Below are 20,595 nucleotides of genomic sequence, written 5' to 3'. Positions count from 1 at the left end.
TTCATTGAAGAATACCTTTCCCTTTCTGTCTCCTTGTGGTGTAGATGATCTACATGGATGATGGAGTGTCGTCTTTTGTTCAGATCAGAGGCTCCGTTCCGCTGTTTTGGGAGCAGCCAGGGCTTCAGGTAGGTAATAAAAAGCCTGTCCGCGTGTGTCTCTTCTCTTCTAAACGGCTGTGAGTTGTTTCTTTTAGTCATATTTCTTTCATGGCAGTTTCTGGTCTTTTTCCCCAGCCCAGTTGGATTGAGCTGAGTTGTCACAGTGTGTGTGCACGTGTGTGTGAGCGTGCACGTGTGTGTGTGTGTGCGCATGTGTGTGGTGTCGTACGCAGAGACATACACGTTGTGTGATTTTCCGATCTCGAGCTCACTGATGACACTGGTGAGGTGAAAGGTCTTTGCAAGTAAGTGGACCACATCGTGTGATTGCAGTTACCTTCACTTAGACCCAAGTTCAGTGTGTTGAGAGCGTGGCCTAAGATGTCTTTTTTTTTTTTTTTGCGGTACGTGGGCCTCTCGCTGTTGTGGCCTCTCCCGTTGCGGAGCACAGGCTCCGGACGCGCAGGCTCAGCGGCCATGGCTCACGGGCCCAGCCGCTCCGCGGCATGTGGGATCTTCCCGGACCGGGGCACGAACCTGCATCCCCTGCATCGGCAGACGGACTCTCAACCACTGCGCCACCAGGGAAGGCCCCCTAAGATGTCTTTAGAGAGTCGCGACTCTCCTGGAAAGCTTTGAAAGGTTTTGGGGGCCCCAGCGGCCGTGTGGCAGGTCTGGCGTTTGGAGGTGCTTGTTGTGGGACCGCGTGCCAACTGCGCGGAACTTTCATGTGATTTCTAAAAATACTCCTTGCCGTCCCAACAGGGCACTGGCCGGTGCCAGAGGTATTTGGCCTTCTGTCTCCTGGGACGAGTTCAGGGTGTGGGTCCAAGAGCACGTCTGTCGTCAGTGGAGGGGCACACTGCTTTCCTACCTGGGAGGGTCACGGCCGAGGGGACCTGATTCCTCCACACCAATCCCGGTGTTCCCGCCTGGCTGGAGGGGACGTGGGTGCCCTCAGGAGACCCCTGTGCCCAAGCCTGCGTCGCCTTGGCTCTCCTTCCCGAGCGCTCTGTGTGACGGTGGCTGGGTCACCAGCCGGTGGCTAGAGAGGCCCAGGGCCACCTGCCAGGCTCTTGGAGTGTTTGACGCGCTGGGTCTCACCCGCCCTTGACTTGACCCAGCCTCAGCCGTGGGCACTTTGTCCTCATGCTGTCATCGTGCGGTTGGAAGCCGTGGAAAGGAACCTTGTCAGCCCTTAGGTGAGACGGGTGGATGAGTGTCTCAGTTCTGTGGGCAAAAGCTCAATTAACATTCATTGTTTCCACGAGAAAGGAACAGCTAAGACGTGTGCAGCAGCTGATGGCATTAAGTGGTGGCAGAAGGGTGCACCCCTGAGGATGGGTGGAGATCTCCTCTGGAGGCCATCCCAAGAGAGCTTTGTTTTTAAACAGCTCTACTGAGATATAATTTGCATACCTAAACCTCACCCATATAAAGTGTACAATTCTATGGTTTTTAATGCATTCGCAGAGTTGTGTAACCATCACCATCATCTAATGTTAGAACACTTTCATCACCACTAAGAAAACCATGGGCCCATCAGTGGTCACCCCCCATTCCCTCCCCGAGGCCTGGGCAACTGTTCTACTTTCTGTCTCTATAATTTGCCTATTCGGGACATTCGCAAAGGGGTTTTGAAACTTGATTTTCTTTAGATTTGGAGTTTTCCTTTGATTTGTAAGAAACCCCCAAACTGGGAGATGGTTATGATAGAGTATTAGAATTTGGGAAGGACCCTTTGAAATTCATCTGTTTTACCCTCACGCAGTTTGGGATGGCTCCATTATTATTATTATTAGCTAGTTTCTCCTTGCTTTGCACACCGTCTGTCTCTACAGGGTGTTCCAGGGGACGTGCCACACCAAGTCTGAATTCTCAGACCTTCAGGAACCTTCGTGGTTCCCCCTTTCTCCATTTCGTCTTCTCCAGGGCCTTCCTTTGGCCATTTCTGTCTTATTTCTAGGACTCTCCACACTCTGGTCTCCCTCTTCTAAAAACAAGACAAAACTTGTCAGTCCCCTCTTTAATTTTGGTCTCCAGCTTGACTCCTCTGGTGCTCCAGACACAGCCTGACCCTGCATGGGAACACCTGTCCCCCAGTCTGACTTGGGTCCGCATGCATGGACCTTGGGTGGCTTGCTTTTCTGTAGCTGTAGCATCTTTTAGACTCATAACACTTGTTAAGCCTCTTCCACAGCCTCCGTGGTTTCTTCAAAATAAGTTGCAAAAGGCTTTAGCGTTCATGAATCTTAAGGATTTGCTAACCTTTGGGTTTGATACCCGTGTTTATCCTCTAAATACAATCCCTCATCAAAGAGAGATGAGGTCATCTTCCTAGGGCACAGGAGGGCAACTTTCAGTCACCCTACCCGAACTATCAATAGCAAGCCTGAAGAGCAGTTCTGGTTGTTTTTCTCTATTTTGAAAAATTCCCCCTCCTTCTTCACTTAGGTTAGATGAAAAGTGCAAAGATTTGGGGGTAAATAGCTGCTTTTTAAGTTGCAGTGTTGCGCCTTCGCCCTTTTGCAGTTACCCCAAGGGAGTGGATGAGCCCCGCCGGGGTTGGGGCACGGAGGTGCGCAGAGAGGACCGTGGGATGATGATTTGTCTGCACGTTATCACGGGCGTAGTGCCTTCCTTACAAACTCCTGGATCCTGACTGCATTTCCAGCAACCATGTACCTTTAGCAGTTCATCTTTATCTTGTTAATAGGTTGTGCAGATGATAAATAGCCTTAGTCTACTCTTCTGTAAAATGGGATTGACGATAACAATCTCCTAGGGTTATGGAGAGGATTAAATATCATAGGATGTATTAGAATTTAGCTCAGTATCTAGAATCTAAAAAGTACTAAAAAAGGTGGCTCTTAGTGGTATTAATAACGTAAGTTATAGCATGTAAGAGACAAAAAGCACAAGTTGGCATTTGCATCAGGAGAAGCACGGCTCTTTGCGTCCTGCAAGCGGAGTAGGAGTTTCCTGTGAAGGCCCCACGAGGACACCATGCGGTGTAGTGACAGTGTCCTCACGTTTTTGCATTCATGTGTGGCACAAGCACCAGTCTTCTAGGCTCTTCCACTTCCCAGCCCTCATACACACCCCGGGGAAGCCATTTATTCATCCTACAGACACTCATCACCTGGTACATGTAGGCACCTGACATCAGATGTCGCCCCCAACTTCGGGGTGGAGGTGACAGGACATAACAGTGTTGTACGAATAGAGCTGGGAGAGAGGAAGGCTGAGATCCCTGTGGCAGCTCTGGGGACGGACAGGCCACTCAGGCTGCAGGGGTGGGTGTCTGAACTGACCTGAGAGGGATTGGGTGGAATCACCCAGGCCAGGAAGGCAGCCTGCAGAGGGAACCACAGATGCAGGTGTTGCAACTGCTGCGTCAGAGCACATCTGGGGACCTGTGCTGGCTGTGCTCCCTGCAGCCCGGGCATGGGGGACAGGGGTCCTGGTGAAAGGTGAGACTGGAGAGGCTGGCGAGGCCCAGATGAACATGGGTTTTGTATGTTACGCTAAGGAGTTTGACTTTTACCCCGGTGGTGCCCAAACTGCTGCACATTAGAATCACCTGGGCAGCTCATAAAATTCCTGGCACTCGGGGTGCATGCCATCCCAGGTACATCAGCACGTCTGCAGGTGGGAGCAGGCATCAGTACTGTTCTGAAGACCCTTAGATGACTCCAATGTGCAGAAGGCTTGGGAATCACTCAAGGTTATGCTGGTAAAACAGTTTTTTTTGGGCCAGGATGGAGAAGTTTTGGTTTGTAGCATTTGCCCATTTCTGTGGTGTAAATACTCCCATCAGAGCTGATTTCAAGCCAACAGCTTGAACTCGGAGCTGGGAAGAGGTGTGCGTACCGTGGCTTGTGAGCCGGGAGGAGCTGGCTCTGCGCGCTCTGGACGCTGCGCCAAAGGGTTCAGGGGGTGGGTGATGAGGCCTAAGTAAGCTTTGGAGTTTGGAGGAAGAAGATGGAAGGTAAGGGCACCAGGTAGGACGGTGGCATGGATCCAGGTCAGAGATGCTGCCGGCTTTAACTAGGGGAGGCCGTGGAGGGGGAGGGAGAGGTTCGGAGATGCCGTCTGTGGCCCTGGGACCCTCTCAAGTGCTCAGGGAGGCTCTGTGTGGACTCAGCCAGGCATTCTTCTTCCAGCCACTCCCTCCGGCTCAGCCTGGAATCTTTGGGATTGAACCTCTGACTTCAGGGACCAGACAGGAGTGAGTGGCTGATGTCCACCTGGCCGGGGGAGGAGGGAGACTAAAAAAAGCAGCGCGGTCAGTTCCTGAGTGCCGGGGCCAGCAGCGGTTTCATTTCAGCCCCGCGTGAAGCTGCTCCCTGAGGCTCTGACAGACTGTGGCCTCAGGACTAGGTGACACCAGAGAGGAGAGATTCAGGTCAGTGTCGGGACGTGCGGCCTTAGGCAGCTGGACTAACGGGTTGTCGAGCTGATGGACGAATGACCTCCCGGAGAGTGTCCGAGGCCCCCCTTCTGCCCACGCCCCGTCCACTTAGGAGGCGGGGGGACATGGCTGTGGGCAGGGTGCCCCGTGTGCGGGTGTAGACACAGACCCCCGGGCTGCTCTCGTCCCGCTGCCTTGTCCCCTCACAGGCATTCAAACCCCCAGCAAAAAGGGAACGACGACGATGATTAGGTAGAAACCAGCACCTCTCAGACCGTAGCATGGGGGGCGTGTGTGTGCATATGTGAGCCACCTTGTGCAGGAGTCACCTGGGTACTTGTTAAAACACAGGTTCCTGGCCCCACCCCCGGAGACCTTCATTCAGTAGGTCTGAGGTGGGCCCTCAAATCTGCATTTCTAACAAGCTCTCAGGGCACACTGATGCTGCCGGTCCGGGGACCACACTTTGAGAACCACTGGAGTCAGGGATCCTTTCTGCCCATTTACTGCCCTGGTCATTCACTGTGGGTGGTGCCCTTAGTGTCATCAGCAGTGACGTTGGACTGACTGCTGTGGGGATGGGAACACGCCTCCAAGGGTCCTTCCTTGCCCTGTCCACGCAGAGAGTCTGGGTGAGGGAGAAAGGGCCGAGGCATCCGAAGGGCCGTGCCCTGTCCCAGGGCTGGGCCGTGTCCTCTCCTGCTGTGGGCTGCTGCCTCCTGACTGGCCCCCAGCTTCCCCGAGTCCTGCAGATGCAGTCATGCAGACTCGTTAGAAACACTTACGTGTGTTTTGGGGTCTTTGCACAGCGACCCAGTTGGTGGGAGTCAGCCAGGGACGGGAATTCAGGGTCTCCCGTCCCTTTGCCATCTCCACAGCACCCAGTGCCGTGTGGACCCAGGTGTCAGGCTCACTAACTCAGGCCTGCATGGGTTATGCAGTTCGTAACGGGACTTAGGTAATTCTTATCTCAGGGGAAGTTTAGAGCCAGAGATGAAGCTTCTGAGCCCCGAACCATTTTCTGATTCTCTTACTTGCTCCCATGGGAGTGAGTGTGAAAACAGCCGCACCTTCTTCCTGAAGCCAGGGGCGATTTCTTGCGGTGACTGACAGGCAGACGTGGAGCAAGTGGCCCCCGGGGCTCAGGGTCCCCTCAGAGGGTGGCTGGAGGAGCGTGGACTCGCTTTCCGCCGGCACCTTCCTTGTAAGTTCAGAAGAAAGACGGGCTGACCTGCCTTGGGTGCAGGACATGACCGTCTTCTGGGAGCCCAGGGGCTGTGATGGTTTTGGGGGTTAAGTAACTGGCATTTCGTCAGCCAGGTGTCAATGGCCGTCAGGAAAGGAGGGCAGAATACACACAAGATGAAGGTGTTTGGGTTGAGCCTTTCTTAGGAGCACCCACAGTTAAGAGCAAGATGCCTCCTTTTCGATGCCTTAGTTTACTGGCTCATTTCCTTCGTGACCAACGTTTCTTAGGACCAGAAGGGACTACAGACTTTATTTGTAGAGTCATTTATGTGGACAGACCTAATCCCAGTAATTTCTAAATCTATTGCTGAGACACTAGTTTGCTAGATGGGTACTTTCCTCACGTATGGAGAGGGACAGAGGTATTATCTGCAATGTTAAGGGTCATAAAATAATGCTTCTCCCATGTTCAGTAATATCTACATCTGATGATATGGATGAATCCAAGGACACCACTTTACAACCTTCAATACCAAGCAAAACTGAGCAGTACCTTTGAAGAAACTTTTTATCTTGAAATGATTTCAGACCTACAGAAAAGTTGTAAGAACGGTGGAAAGGACCCTTACACATCATTACCCGGATTCACTCAATGTTAACATCTTGCCACACACACCTATGCTTTATTTATTTCTGAATCACTTGAGAGTAGGTTGCATACATCTGTTTAGTCTGTTTACTTGTTAATGTTTCAGGATGTTTTCCCAAGGAGCAAATATGTTCTCTTACATCACCACAGGGTAGGTACACATTCAGGAAATTTAACGTGGACACAGGACTTTAATCAGATCTGCAGCCTGTATTCCAGGTTTATCAATTTTCTCAGTAATTAGTGTCCATCGTGGCTCCTTTCCCCCTTCAGTCCAGGATCCAGGCCAGCATCACATCCTGCATTTAGTTCTCACATTTCCAGTCTCCTTTAATCTGGACCAGTTCCTCTGCCTTTCTGTCTTTCCTGAAGTTGATGTTTTTGGAGAATGTAGGTCTTCTTTTTCTGTAAATTGAATGTTCCTCATCTGGGAGTTTCCTGGTATTTCATTATGACCAGGCTCGGGGTACTGATCCCTGGCCAGAATGCCGATCGACCGTGTCCTTCTCAGAGGTCCTTCCCATCTGGAAGTCCCCAGTGTCCCTCTGCCCCTCATTAGTGATGTTAGTTTTGAAAACTTGGGCAAGGTGTTCTTCAGTTTCTCCACTTATGCTTAATATGTGTTGTTGTTTTTTTGCGGTACGCGGGCCTCTCACTGTTGTGGCCTCTCCCGTCGCGGAGCACAGGCTCCAGACGCGCAGGCCCAGCGGCCATGGCTCACGGGCCCAGCTGCTCCGCGGCACGTGGGATCTTCCCAGACCGGGGCACGAACCCGTGTCCCCTGCATCGGCAGGCGGACTCTCAGCCACTGCGCCACCAGGGAAGCCCAATATGATTTTTTTTTTTTTTTTTTTTTTTTTGCGGTACGTGGGCCTCTCACCTCTGTGGCCTCTCCCATTGTGGAGCACAGGCTCCAGACTCGCAGGCTCAGCGGCCATGGCTCACGGGCCCAGCCGCTCCGCGGCATGTGGGATCTTCTCAGACCGGGGCACGAACCCGTGTCCCCTGCATCGGCAGGCGGACTCTCAACCACTGCGCCACCAGGGAAGCCCAATATGTTTTACTTTTCAACTAACAAGTGATTTATGGAGACACTTTGAGACCATGCAAGTACCCTACTCCTCATCAAATTTTCCCCCAAGATTTATGGCCAATGGATGATTTTTGCTGAATAAGTTTTTACTATGATTGATATAAGATGATGATTTTCCACCATTCCCTCCATGTTTATCAGTTGGTATTTTCCGTAAGGAAGAACCCTCTCTTCTCCCTGTCCCACACGCGCCCCCCGGCTAGCCATCTACCCAGGTAGCCACCTACCCATGCACCTGCCCACCCATCCATCTGTCCATCCACTCATCCACCCATCCATCCAGCTCTCATCTGTATAGATTCATGGATTCCTATTTTATTCATCAGGTCATAATCCACTGCTGTTCTTACATTATTTATTTATTTTTTAACATCTTTATTGGAGTATAATTGCTTTACAATGGTGTGTTAGTTTCTGCTTTATAACAAAGTGAATCAGTTATACATATGTCCCCGTATCTCTTCCCTCTTGCGTCTCCGTCCCTCCCACCCTCCCTGTGTCCTTACATTATTCGATGTTCAGATTGTCCCAGATCTGTTCAGAGAGAGTCCCCTCAGGCAATAACAATAAGTAGTTTTAAGTTTGTTTTTTAAGCTTCCAGTGTTAAATAGGTAGTTCTAAACAATAAGGCAAGGTCGTTTGCAGGTAGTCATGACAGCTCAGATTTTAGGGGCAGTCAAGATCCCTGGAGTTGCAGAAGAGACTGGAAGCGGTTTCTTTCTCCCGGTTGGCTTAGCCTTACCTCTGCACCACAGAAGCGTTTGTGGATCTGATGTGGGCCTCATGGTCTTACCCTGAAGTTTGTCTTCTGTTTGTAGAAGAGCCCAGCCGGCGTGGTCCATGCTGCAGTTAGGACGGGGCTGAAGCAGAGCCAGACGCAGGCTGCGGGACCTGCATTCAGGGCCCGGCCGTCCTGAGCTGTACATTGGCCATGGAGGGGCCGAGTGGCTCCTACGTGTGGCCTGGCTGGCAGCAAGAGGGCGAGTGGGAAGGCCATCGCGTTCTGGGTTCGCAGGGCGGGAGGAGTCACCGGTGTCCTTTCTCTTTGATTTAGGTGGGTTCCCATCATCTGAGACTCAACAGAGGCCTGGAAGCCAACGCCCCTGCTTTCGACAGGTAGGGTCCTCCGGCCGCATCCGGAGTCTGTTGTCTTTCCTTCCATCAGACAGTAGTACAGGAGCCAGGGTGCCATGGGAAATGGGAGACCCCAAATCTGGAATCTGAATCTGCTTTTTACTTTGGTTCTTTATACAAAAAGGCAGCTTACAAAATGGAATGTTTACTTGCTTTCAGTTTTCCGTGAAGGTTCATTCATAAATGCTCAGGTAACACTTTGCAATTATTTTATCTTATCAGTTCCTTCTGCATTGAAGCTTTATCCATTTGTCCTGGTTAATAAGGGATCATCTAAACTATAGGATATTTCTAAGCTGGTTTGTTTGTGTTTTTAAGGTAACATATTCCCAGGCTTTAAAAAGTCACAGTGTGGAAAGGTATAAAGGAAGACGTAGAAGTACCCTAACTCTCAATTCCCACTGTTAGTTAGTTTTCTATATATAGTTCTAGAAAAGATTCTGACTTATACATAGTTCTTTTTTGTTTTTTTGGTTTTTTTTGCTTCATTGGGTCTTCGTTGCTGCGCGCGGGCTTTCTCTAGTTGCGGCGAGCGGGGGCTACTCTTCATTGCGGTGCACGGGCTTCTCATTGCGGTGGCTTCTCTTGTTGCAGAACACAGGCTCAAGGCGCACGGGCTTCAGTAGTTGTGGCGTGTGGGCTCAGTAGTTGTGGCTCGCAGGCTCAGTAGTCGTGACGCACGGGCTTAGTCACTCCGCGGTATGTGCGATCTTCCCGGACCAGGGCTCGAACCCGTGTCCCCTGCATTGGCAGGCAGATTCTTAACCAATGCGCCACTAGGAAAGTCCCCATAGTTCATTTTTTAAAACACAAATTGGATCATTACACACTTACTGTTTTACAACTCGCTTAAGAAAAGCCATCGCTAACCTGAACTCTTGGTAATTTGTACTTGAAATAGTTAATAGCTTTTTAAAATATTTGTTTTTTTACTCTAAATGTTAATTTTAAAATAATCTTAATGGGTGTAAAATACTTGTCAAAGTAATTTTTTTTTTAATTTACTTTATTATTTATTTACTTTTGGATGCGTTGGGTCTTCATTGCCGCGCACGGCTTTCTCTTGTTGAGGCGAGTGGGGGCTGCTCTTCGTGCGGTCCGCGGGCTTCCCATTGCGGTGGCTTCTCTTGCTGCAGAGCATGGGCTCTAGGTGCGCGGGCTTCAGTAGTTGTGGCTTGTGGGCTCTAGAGCGCAGGCTCAGTAGTTGTGGCGCGTGGGCTTAGTTGCTCCGCAGCATGTGGGATCTTCCCGGACCAGGGCTCGAACCCGTGTCCCCTGCATTGGCAGGCGGATTCTTAACCACTGCACCACCAGGGAAGTCCTCAAAGTAATTTTTTAAAATGTTAGAATCCTTCTAGCCGAAGCTTCATTTGGACTTTAAACTTGCTTGCAGCCTTCTTATTTACCTTAAGATTGGTGACACCAGCCCCCCTCATTAGCATGTTACACACAGGGCACACTCAGCGCTGAGCAGCTCAGACTCCCCACCTGAGCAGGGCCTGCTCTGTCTGCACCTGTCAGACCTCAGGCCAGGATGCACCTTCTCTGGGGAGGCGGAACCAAAAGAGCCCGGAGGGGCCAGGCCACACACGTTGTTTCTTCTGGCACCTTCCCCCGGGGCTTCCACATAGCATGGCTCCAGGGGCCGTGCACAGCCTACCGGCTGTGAGGAGGCCCTGATCTCCCAGATTTGACCCAGCCCTGCATCCTCCCCCTGGGAGGGACTGCAGACAGGACAGGGCTGCCAGGAGCATGGCCCTGGGAGAATGCTTCTTCATGGGGGCGGAGCTTGTCTCCAGCTGTCTGCAAAGGGACATAAACTGCCCACTTCAGGATCCACATTCCTCTGCGCAGTGCTGTCCCTCCGAGTTAGTAAGAGAGTCCCTTTTTCTCTTATTGGGCTAAAAATGGTTCTTTTGTGATAATTAACTTTAAAAAATTCCATTTATGAGACAAACATGTTACTGTAGAAATTTGGAAAGTACAAAAAATGTTTAAAAGAAGGAAAGAACTTAAAATCACATGAAATTCTACCACTTTTAACATTGTGGTGTGTTATTTTTTTCTCGTGTTAGATGTTAAGATTGCAGTATTAAATTAATTTTACATTTGCTTTTTGCATTGTGTATTTCCCCTTTTTAAAAAAGCTACATTTGAATATTTCTAACAGTATTAAAATTATAAAGTTACTTTTCAAAAGCTGCTGGTAAAAGACAACTATTAGAGTCTCTCCTGCTATTTCAACGTATGTATTTAAAAATAGTCTCTGGTATACAGAGAATTTTCCTAAAGACCGAAATTTCCTTATACCTTCTGGTTGAGGTTAAACATCATGAAGTGCAGCACTTAGATGAAAAACTTGATGAGGTTGATGCCTCTCCTCCCAGTTTTTCTAGTTCTGAGAAGGTACCAAGTGAAGTGGGTTAACTTCAGAGATACGCACGTCACATTTCTGAGGCCCTGTTAATGAAAGGCCAGGTTAGCTGTTCTGGGTTTAATGGAGGACTTTACAGAAAGTCCAGCGTATCCTCCACCTGATACCATGTGTGTTTAGAAGTTTGATGTGCTGTGTACTCTTGGCCAGTGCCTTTCGTGGGGAACAGCTCATCCAGGACCTCCAGTGCCTGGCAGGTCCCCTCAAGGGCGGGGCCGTCAGCGTGTGTCGCGGGGACATGGCATCATGCGTGGCCCTGCTCTGTTGCAGGCACATGGTGCTTCTCAAGGAGCAATATGGGAAGCAAGTGGTCGTGAACCTGCTGGGGAGCAGAGGCGGAGAGGAGGTGCTCAACAGAGCCTTCAAGGTAACTGGCTTCCCCGCCTGGGAGGGCAGGGAATGAGGGAGCCGAGGGGCCCCTGCTCAGGGTGGGCTTCCATGGGGACGGGGGACAACAGCCCTGCTTTCCCCACGTTGGGGGAGGCTTTTTCCATCAGAGCTTCCGCATCAGGTGATTTGGGCTACTGACATGCAGTTTAATTTTTGTGAAGCAATGGTTGGGAGAATTTGCTCAGAATGAAAACAGAGCATCTCCCATCTCCAGCTGCACTTCCTCCACTGCTCCCCACTGGGGCATCGACCACTCAGGACGGCCGGGCCTTTCCCTGGCTCTCTTGGACGGACACACACACGCGTGAACGCACACATGCATGCACGTGCACGCGTACGTTTGGGCTTCACCCCACACATCCCTGACCTGCTCGGGGAGCCAGAGTTCCCTCTTCCCTTGTTGGTCTGGCCCAGCTGCTGGCCAGCACCTTGCGGCACGTTCACACAGACACCCGCAGGGCACTTGTGCCTACGTGGCTCTTCAGAGCCCCTGCTCGCTTTAAAGCAAGCAACCCTAGATAATTTCCTCCGGTGAACATGGAGCCTTCAAGTCATCCATCCTTGTGTGGGCTGCCCCTGAGAGCTGCTTCCTGTGTCCAGCTTTCCGTGGGCTCCCCGCGGCTTCCGGCACACGTTCAAGGGAGATGCGTGGAGAAACCCTGGGCGGGGAGGGAGCCGTGAGCAAAAGGCTCCGCCCACCTCGCCTGCATCTCTCCGTTCCCAGTGCTCCCACGTGTATTTGGTCTACTGTAGGCCAAGCTGCAGAATGAGCTGTGGGCTGTGGGCCTCCACAGTCCTTTCCCAGCAGCCCATGTTCCCTGCTGAATGGGAAAAAAAACCCTGTGGTTGTTCAGAGCTCAAGGAAGCCCCTTATGGAGAGAGTTTGAAGTCACACCTCACTTCACGGAAAGAGTGTTCCCTGTGGTCCTGGCCCCTGGCCAGTAGAAGCTGAATCCAGCTGGGTGCTTATTTCCCTCTGTTTAGGGAAGCCATGTGCTTGGAGCTGAGACTTGCTGGTGGCCAGTTTCACTTGGCCAGACCTGCTTTTCCTGTTTGGTTTGTTGCTATTGGCAACAAGCTCGCAAAGCATCTCCACTGCCACCCATCTTGGCAGCCGTGTGGGCAGTTTATTTTAAGGAAGAAGAAGGGGAAAAAAAACCCTCAAGAATTTTTCCCCTTTATGCCTTGATGTTGGGGAGAAGGTGTCCTCAGCACGCCCCCATCAGCTGGTGGGCCCCTGCGCTGGAAAGGCAGGAGGTGACTGCAGGCCTCTGGCCCAGCAGGGGAGACCAGACCCCTGGGCAGGTAGGAGGTAAGAGGTGGACCTTACCTGGAGAGACCTGGGTCGAGATGACTGCAGGCCTCTGGCCCAGCAGGGGAGACCAGACCCCTGGGCAGGTAGGAGGTAAGAGGTGGACCTTACCTGGAGAGACCTGGGTCATGGTCCCAACTGGGGTATCACATAGAAGGCGCTCCCTCAGCCTGTCAGCTCTGCCACGCTGAGGGCCACGCACAGGCAGCCGGCCTGTGACCCGTGGTTATCAGGCCACAGGGGGCCAGGCACTTGCTCCAGATCGTGAAGCCACCGAGTGTGAATGCTTCAGCCTGGCCGACTGCTTCCCAGCAAGACCTTCTTGATGACGGCAGCGGAGCGTTGACTTGCGTTCTAGCGCAGGAGGGACGGGCGCTCAGAGTCCTCGGGACCAGATGGCCTGAAGCCCTTCTAGTCCTTCAGAGTCACTCGTCTCTGGCTGGGCAAATGCTGGACAAGGCTGACCTGAAGCCGCACAGGAGGGTGTGGTTGGCGGCCCGAGGCTGGGTGCCCTGGGAAGGCAGTGGTTCATCCTCTGCCCCGGGGCTGCCTGGTGAGGGTGCTGAGGAGTTGCTGGCTGGGGCTCCTGGTGTGGAAGGCAGACCTCGGCCAGGGCACCATGCCTGCCAGGCACCCACCGGCCGTGCTTCCTCATGTCTGGCTCCGCCTTCAGTCCAGCTCACGTGCTGGCCCCGGGCCCGAGTGGGCCCTGAGCCCCTGTCTCCCCCACCCTGGAGTTTCACTGGGCTGCGCCTCCCCTCACTGGGCGGCCTGGAGGACTTGCCGAGGGACCTGGCCGCCTCTGAGCACACCCTCCCGGAGTCTTGCCTTGTCAGGGCGGGACTGGTTACCAGGGCAACAGGAGCTGGATTATGAGCTCCGCAGCCTGCTGTGCTGCCCTGTACCTGGTGTGCCTGTGGCACTCGGGTGCCTGCAGAACAGAGCAGTCCTTCCCCGTGGGCGTCCTCCAGAGAGCCCTCTGGGAGGTGATGTTGGTGCAGGGCCCTGGGCTGCCCCGGGGAGCCACACCCACTCTGGCTGTCTTTTGTCCAAGGTGGACCTTGTGCCCTTCAGGCAAGATGCTCTTTGTGGTTTTGGCCCCAGGGCCTTTGTTCTGTGCTGCCCTTTCCGGGTCGGGGCTGGTAAACCACAGGGTCCACCGTAAGCCTTCAAGCTAAGCCCTGCACCGTGTCGAGTGACACAGTTGGCCGCTCAGATGCCCTGCCACCCTCTCCCTTCCGTCCCCTTTCAGAAGCTGCTCTGGGCTTCTTGCCACGCTGGCGACACGCCTATGATCAACTTTGACTTCCATCAGTTTGCCAAAGGCGGGAAGCTAGAGAAATTGGAGAACCTGCTGAGGCCACAGTTGAAGCTGCACTGGGATGACTTTGATGTGTTTGCCAGGGGCAAGAATGTAAGTCCACGGTGAGTCTCACCTGCATCTTGTCGTCCCGCCGGGTGAGCTGCCGAGTGGCAGGGGCTCTGCTGGGAGTGCGCCCTCCCTCGCCGCTCCTACACTTGCAGTTTCTGGGGCCGCGGGCTCGGTGATATCGGGCATCTTGGATTCTGGCCTTCTCCTTTCCCTTCCCACAATCGGAGATGCTTGTGAATTTTGTGAGCAGATGATAAATCATGGTTTTCTGGCAAAATGGACTGATGGCGGGGACCGGGTTAAATGGTGGAGCCGTGGTGACCATATAACTTATCATCTGAACTGTGATGAAAATTAGCAAGAGTGAAGCGGGGGCAGCTGGCATAAACCCATTGCCTAAGGGAACTGGGATGTGGATTCCCTGCTCAGAGTGGAGGAGAAGGAAGTCCAGTTTCCGCGATTCCATATTTGCAGATTTGCCCACTTGCTGAAGTTTATTTGTGACCCCAAACTCCTGGAGCGTTCACGGTCACTCACCAGACCTGCTCAGAACAGTGAGAAAGTCGAGGCGCCTGCCGTGCACGTTCCCGGCTGAGGTGGGGCCGGGCCCCGCTCGGCCTTCTTGTTTCAACTCCCCTGCAAACAGGTGTTCCCGTACTGTCTGCAGGGTGCCGCGTCTTCGCTATTTTGTGCATCTTGTCGGAGATTTCACTGTTTAAAATGCCCCCCCAGGCGTGGTGCTAAGTGCTGTCCAGGGTCCTAAGCCCAGGAAGGGTGTGACGTGCCTCAGGGAGAGAGTACGTGTGTTCGTTCAGGCACGAGTTACAGCGCTGATGGCCAAGACTTGATTGTGGATGAATCAACAATATATATTAAATTAGGTGTCTTTAAACAGAGACACACATAAAACAAGGTTATGTATGGATTAGTCGATGAAAATACGCGAGTAGAGGCTCACGGGAACATAGCCCCCCAGGAGCAGTGGCTCCGCGGCTGCTGCTTTGCTGACAGTTCAGTTCGCTAACGGTTCACGCAACTTTCTAGAACGTAACTAGGGTGACAACGAGATTTGACTGTCTTTGTGACGGCCCTGGTGTGCAGGCTGCCGAGAGCGCGCTCTGGACTCGGCCACCCCTCCAGCAGTGCTGGGACCCACCGCGCCGCGTGCCGTTGGGGAGCCCCCGCTGGGGTTTCCGTGGGAAAGACAAACAGCTTAGGATCCACCGGGCTGAGTAATCTGGTGGCTTTGGGCTGCCCGGGTGGGCTCTAGTTGGCAGGCGGCCTCCCAGGGAGGAGGTGAGGGGTTCTTTCTCGGGACGAGGCTCCTTGGGGGCCTGCAGTCAGATGGGCCGTTGTGCCACGGGCAGTGCTCCTTCCAGCAGAACTTGTAACTTGTGTGTGTTGTTTCCCAAAGTTTTCAGAAAGGCACTTTGCGGATGAACTGTCTCGACTGCCTGGACCGAACCAACACGGTGCAGAGCTTCATCGCCCTCGAGGTCTGTCTCTCGGGCCGTCTGTGTCCTGTCCTGTGCCTTCAGGGGGATGGGCTGGGCTCAGCACCCTTGTCGGCAAGATGAGGGAGGCCTCACTGGGCTGGCGTTCCCACTGTGGGGAGGGGACAGTGACGTGTCCGGCATCTAGAGAGAGGTCTCCCTGGGTAGCTGGCTTGCCGATGCCGTGAGATGCCTTTGGCCTATCACAGGCACACTTTCACACACTCTTTGGAATGCACCCCGGACATGGTGGCCCAAAGGTGCTACCATGGCCCAAAGGAGAAACGGTAGCCGTGGGTAGTGATTATTGTGAACGTTCCCTTAGAGGAAGGCAGGGTGAGACCGCCTGAGATGAGGCTGGGTTTGAAGCCTGGGAGGGAGTTTGAAGCCTGTGGTCTGCTGCCTGGGTGGCCTGTCCTGGCTGACCGCTGGGAGGAGGAGTGGGGTCCGCGCCGCCTGCCGTCCATCCCTTGCTGTCCTGTTTTGCGGGTAGTATGGGGGAGGGAGGGGGAGGGTGTCAGAGGAGGGCTGGGTGAAGTATAGGTAAAGTTGGGTGAGCCGTAGAAGCCCCATTCTCTGCTGCGAGGGTGCCCTGTCCTCTGGGGGCACAGAGTCACCCACAGCAACCCTCTGAGTAGGAACTCATGGGGATGGTGCCTGGTGGTGTCCCCTGGGCCTCTGCGGGGCAGCTTCCGGGTGAGAAGTTAGTGACCACTGTCCGCTCCTCTCCCAGGTCCTCCACCTGCAGCTTGAGAGCCTAGGGCTGAATTCAAAGCCCATTGCCGACCGCTTCGTGGAGTCCTTCAAAGCCATGTGGTCTCTGAACGGGCACAGCCTGAGCAAGATGTTCACGGGCAGCCGGGCCCTGGAAGGGAAGGCCAAGGTAAGGGCAGGCCGCGGGGGCGGGGGGCGGGTGGTGCCCGTGTGGGCCCCTCTCACGGCCTGTCGTCCGGCCCGTGGCAGGTGGGGAAGCTGAAGGACGGGGCCCGGTCTGTGTCTCGCACAATCCAGTCCAACTTCTTCGACGGGGTGAAGCAGGAGGCCATCAAGCTGCTGCTGGTCGGGGACGTCTACACTGAAGAGTCTGCGGACAAAGGAAGGATGCTGCTGGACAACCAGGCCCTGCTGGGTGAGGGGCTCCCGCTCTGCCTGGGGAGATCCAGAGGGCGATGGTTGGGGGGTGCTAGCCAGCCTTCCCACCCCTCACGTCATCCCAGATGGTGGGTGGCAGGCGCCTCCCTGAGCTGCGGGGCAGCGGGAGGGAGCTTCTGTGCTCAGATCTGATCCTTGACTGTTCTCAGAGTGTCCATGTCTTTGAACGTTAACCCATCCAGGAATCTTTCTCAGCTTGAATGCGTTCTTGGTCCCATTGCCAACCCTCATTTAAGGAGTCTTCCATGAGGGTGGCCTGCTGTTTCTATTACGGCTCCAGCGTGATCAGTCTCATGGTCTGACCAGCTGATCTAAGCAAATGCCGCTGTGTTTCGTATTTTAGGAGATGCTCAGCTGGGTGCAGCCCCACGAGGAGGCAGAGGAGAGGCTCAGGAAAAAACAAAGTTAATACACTCACAGGTCCTAGAAATGCCACTCGGGACCACATGGCAGACGCCAGGGTGGTCAGGAGGCAGAAGGGCACTTAGGCCACAGCCTTGATTGGGGTTTCCATAGGGAAGGCCGGGCAAGGTGTAGGCATGGCTAGTTGGAGTAACCGTGGGGCTTTGGGCTAGGGATGGGCTCTAGTTGGACGGGACTTGGTCCTAGGATGATTAAGGCAGAGGAACGTCCCCTCCGGGGTATGCGGCCAGAAGGAGGAGGTACGGCTCTGGGTGGCTTGTTTGCGTGTAGCAGGCTCTGGCTGGGTCTGAGAGTTGGCTTAGCCCCGGGAGGGGCAGTCTCTCCCCAGCCAGCAGGTCAGACACCACAATATACAGAAGATAAAAACGTGTCCCCAGGGCTTCGCTGGTGGCGCAGTGGTTGAGAGTCCGCCTGCCGGTGCAGGGGACGCGGGTTCGTGCCCCGGTCCAGGAAGATCCCACGTGCCGCGGAGCGGCTGGGCCCGTGAGCCATGGCCGCTGAGCCTGCACGTCCGGAGCCTGTGCTCCGCAACGGGAGAGGCCACAACAGTGAGAGGCCCGCGTACCTCAAAAAAACAAACAAAAAACAAACAAACAAAAAACTGTGTCCACAATACCAGCTGTCACTGTGGTTCCCGGTGCTTTCTGGACTCACGTGAGAGCTCACTCTTCTACTTTCTTAATTTGCACCATTTCCAAACCGAGAGGCGGGGAGAAGTGGAGAAGGGTCCACTGGGGTCAGAGTCGATGTCTTTGAGTGTTAACTCATCCAGGAATCTTTCTCAGCTTGAAAGGGTTCTTGTTCCCATTGCCAGGTATCATTTGTGGGGAGTCTTCCATGAGGGTGGCCTCCTGTTTCTGTTCTGGCCCCAGAACCCTGTAGAACTCTCCCAGGGATGAGGACACCTTCCACTCTCAGGGGCAGGACTGTCATGATTCCCTCAATAGCTAGAGGTTTCCTTTTTTCTTTCTTCTTTACTTGAGATATATTTGATATATAGCATTACATTAGTTTCAGGTATACAACATAATGATTTGATATTTGTATATGTTTCAAAATCATTAGCACAGTAAGTCTAGTTAACATCATCACCACACACAGTTACAGTTTTTTCTCTTGTGATGAGAACTTTTAAGAACGACTCTCTTAGCGCCTTTCAAATATACAACGCGGTATTGTTAACTGTAGTCACCACGCTGTACCTTATATTCCCAGGACTTGTTTAACAGGAAGTTTCTACCTTTTGACCACCTTCACCCACCTCGCCACACCCACACCCCAACCTCTGACAACTGTTCTCTGTATCTATGAGTTCATTGTGTGTGTGTGTGTGTGTGTGTGTGTGTGTGTGTGTGTGTGTGTGTAAGATTCCACATGTAAGTGAGCTAGAGGTTTCTTTGGGGAAATTTTAGTGGCATCTTATCCCGTAGAGCCTGTAAACATTACAGGGCTCATGGAAAAGAAGGGGAGACCCGCCATTTTTCCTTAGAAAAATGTATAACTCTTGGTTTAGAAATTTTTGGTGTTTTTGAAAAATTAGTTTGCCCGTGCTTAAAATGACTTCACACCCCTTTTCTACTTTTTTTATTTTTTATTATTTTATTGGGGGAACTCCTGTTTGGCTTCTGGTAGCCCAGGTGACATTTGTGTCAGCCCTGGAGACAAGGCCAGCTCAATAAGTGTGGAAAGAAGCTCTGAGTAGGACAGAGAGTCTTGTTTCATAGCAAAGTAAATGTGATAGATATTTGGGCTAAGCCCCTAGTTTAAAAAATGGACTGTATTTCGGCCATCTAAGAGGGTGGACTTGGCTCAGAGTAATGATTTTTAAAGGTCTAAGGTAAAACAAAACATTTCAGGCGTGCGGATTGGTAGGTGGAAAGTGCAGAGGTGGGTGTCAGACCCTTAAAGTCCCGTGTGTGTATATTTAATATGGAAAGTTGCAGTGTCCCCTTGATGAAATTCCCACGGGATCGTGCGTGCCCGCCGAGGATGGGATTCCCTGTGATCTGACGTCGCAGCCTCTGTGGCTGTGTTGGGGGAAGGGTGCGGAGGGGACATTATGGCAGAAGTGCCACAGGAACGTGTTCGTGGGTGGCTTTTAGCCTCTTAGCACCTTTATAAGGAGCACCCATTGGTCCATATAGATGGGATCGTGCATCCCCCTCTGATGGAGAGCCTGGCCATGTTTCGGGGGGAGGTGCGTGGGGATAGGGGTGCAAACATGGCCTTTCTGTGCCCCCAACAGTGACTCCCAGGATCCTGCAAGCCATGTCGGAGCGCCAGTCGGAGTTCACGAATTTCAAGCCGGTGCGCGTCGCCGTGGGCACCTGGAACGTGAATGGAGGGAAGCAGTTCCGGAGCAACCTGCTGGGCACTGCCGAGCTGGCTGAGTGGCTGCTGGACGCGCCCGTGTCTTCCGGAGTCTCTGGATCCCAGGGTGAGTGTGGCCAGGACAGGGCGACAGGTGCAGACCCCCGGCCGCCATCTCGCCTCGTCCGAAGGTGGACTTGGCAAGTTGGGTATTTGGCCTTCTTGCTCCTTGGAATGTTTAGAAAGCTCTGTGGAAGGTTAGATCACAGACACTTGGTTTGTTTTTTTTTTTTTGGGCCGCGGCTTGCGGGATCTTAGTACCCCGACCAGGGATCGAACCCAGGCCCTTGGCAGCGAAAGTGTGGAGTTCTAACCACTGGACTGCCAGGGAATTCCCTGTGTACCTTTTAAGAATAAAACAATTCCAGGGTTGACACCTCACCTTTTGTCTTCTATCGTGCAAGGTAATATTTAGTGGCCTGAGAACTCAGGATTCGAACATGTACTTTTTCTCCAGTCAGCGTTTACGTAGGGGTTTCGCTTTTTCCCGCTTGCTTGGATTCTGGAAAGACTCGTGGTCCGGTTCCCTGTTGATGTGCGGTGGAGGGCGGGGTCAGCTCTGCTTACGTACCTTGATCGACAGCCGTCCGGGTCGGTGCCCAGAGCCCCGTCCCCGCTCTCTGTGCGCTGTCCGCATGTGGCAGGGGCTTGGGGGCAGCGTAGCTCGAGGACCTGGTTCCGAGTCCCTGGGATGCCTCAGGCAGCTAAGCGTCAGGACACATCGGGAGGCAGGCAGCAGGTGGCTGCAGGGCTTCTATTAACCTAAGATTCCCTGTTAAAGGGGACAGAGAGAACGGATGAGCAACCCTTCTGCTCGCTGTGCTTCCTGTAAACCAGGCATTTCTGGGGCAGATTTCATCCGAGCGGGTCCCAAGCAGGGCTGGATGTCCCCTTCTCTGACCACCAGGACAACAGTGCCCTGGGACAGGACCACGGTCAGACATGATCCCAGCAAGGCTGGCCCAGCGCTGTGAAAAGTGCTGAGGGACACAACCAAGTATGAGCCAGTTCTGCCCCCTGGCAACTTAGGGTCTGGTTGGGGGGGGCGGTGTCTGCTGCGTGTGGGAGTT

General features: G+C 53.2%; 1 protein-coding gene across 5 annotated transcripts in view; it reads left to right on the top strand.

Moving 5' to 3' along the window:
• SYNJ2 (synaptojanin 2) overlaps nucleotides 1-20,595 on the top strand; it is a 100,288-nt gene that overhangs the window by 54,081 nt on the left and 25,612 nt on the right. For 4 of the 5 annotated variants that reach the window (XM_067701666.1, XM_067701664.1, XM_067701668.1 and 1 more), the window contains exons 5-12: nucleotides 45-128; nucleotides 8,500-8,561; nucleotides 11,284-11,380; nucleotides 13,968-14,140; nucleotides 15,502-15,583; nucleotides 16,314-16,463; nucleotides 16,544-16,709; nucleotides 19,401-19,592. In XM_067701666.1, the coding sequence (XP_067557767.1) occupies nucleotides 45-128; nucleotides 8,500-8,561; nucleotides 11,284-11,380; nucleotides 13,968-14,140; nucleotides 15,502-15,583; nucleotides 16,314-16,463; nucleotides 16,544-16,709; nucleotides 19,401-19,592 (1,006 nt within the window). The remainder of the gene's footprint in view (nucleotides 1-44; nucleotides 129-8,499; nucleotides 8,562-11,283; nucleotides 11,381-13,967; nucleotides 14,141-15,501; nucleotides 15,584-16,313; nucleotides 16,464-16,543; nucleotides 16,710-19,400; nucleotides 19,593-20,595) is intronic. The other variant, XM_067701665.1, reaches the window with a different exon arrangement.

Source organism: Pseudorca crassidens, chromosome 13 (genome assembly GCF_039906515.1).
Source record: "Pseudorca crassidens isolate mPseCra1 chromosome 13, mPseCra1.hap1, whole genome shotgun sequence".
NCBI classification, from domain to species: Eukaryota; Metazoa; Chordata; class Mammalia; order Artiodactyla; family Delphinidae; genus Pseudorca; species Pseudorca crassidens.
Note: the sequence above shows the minus strand (reverse complement) of the source record. Positions and strands in the feature narration are given on the sequence as shown.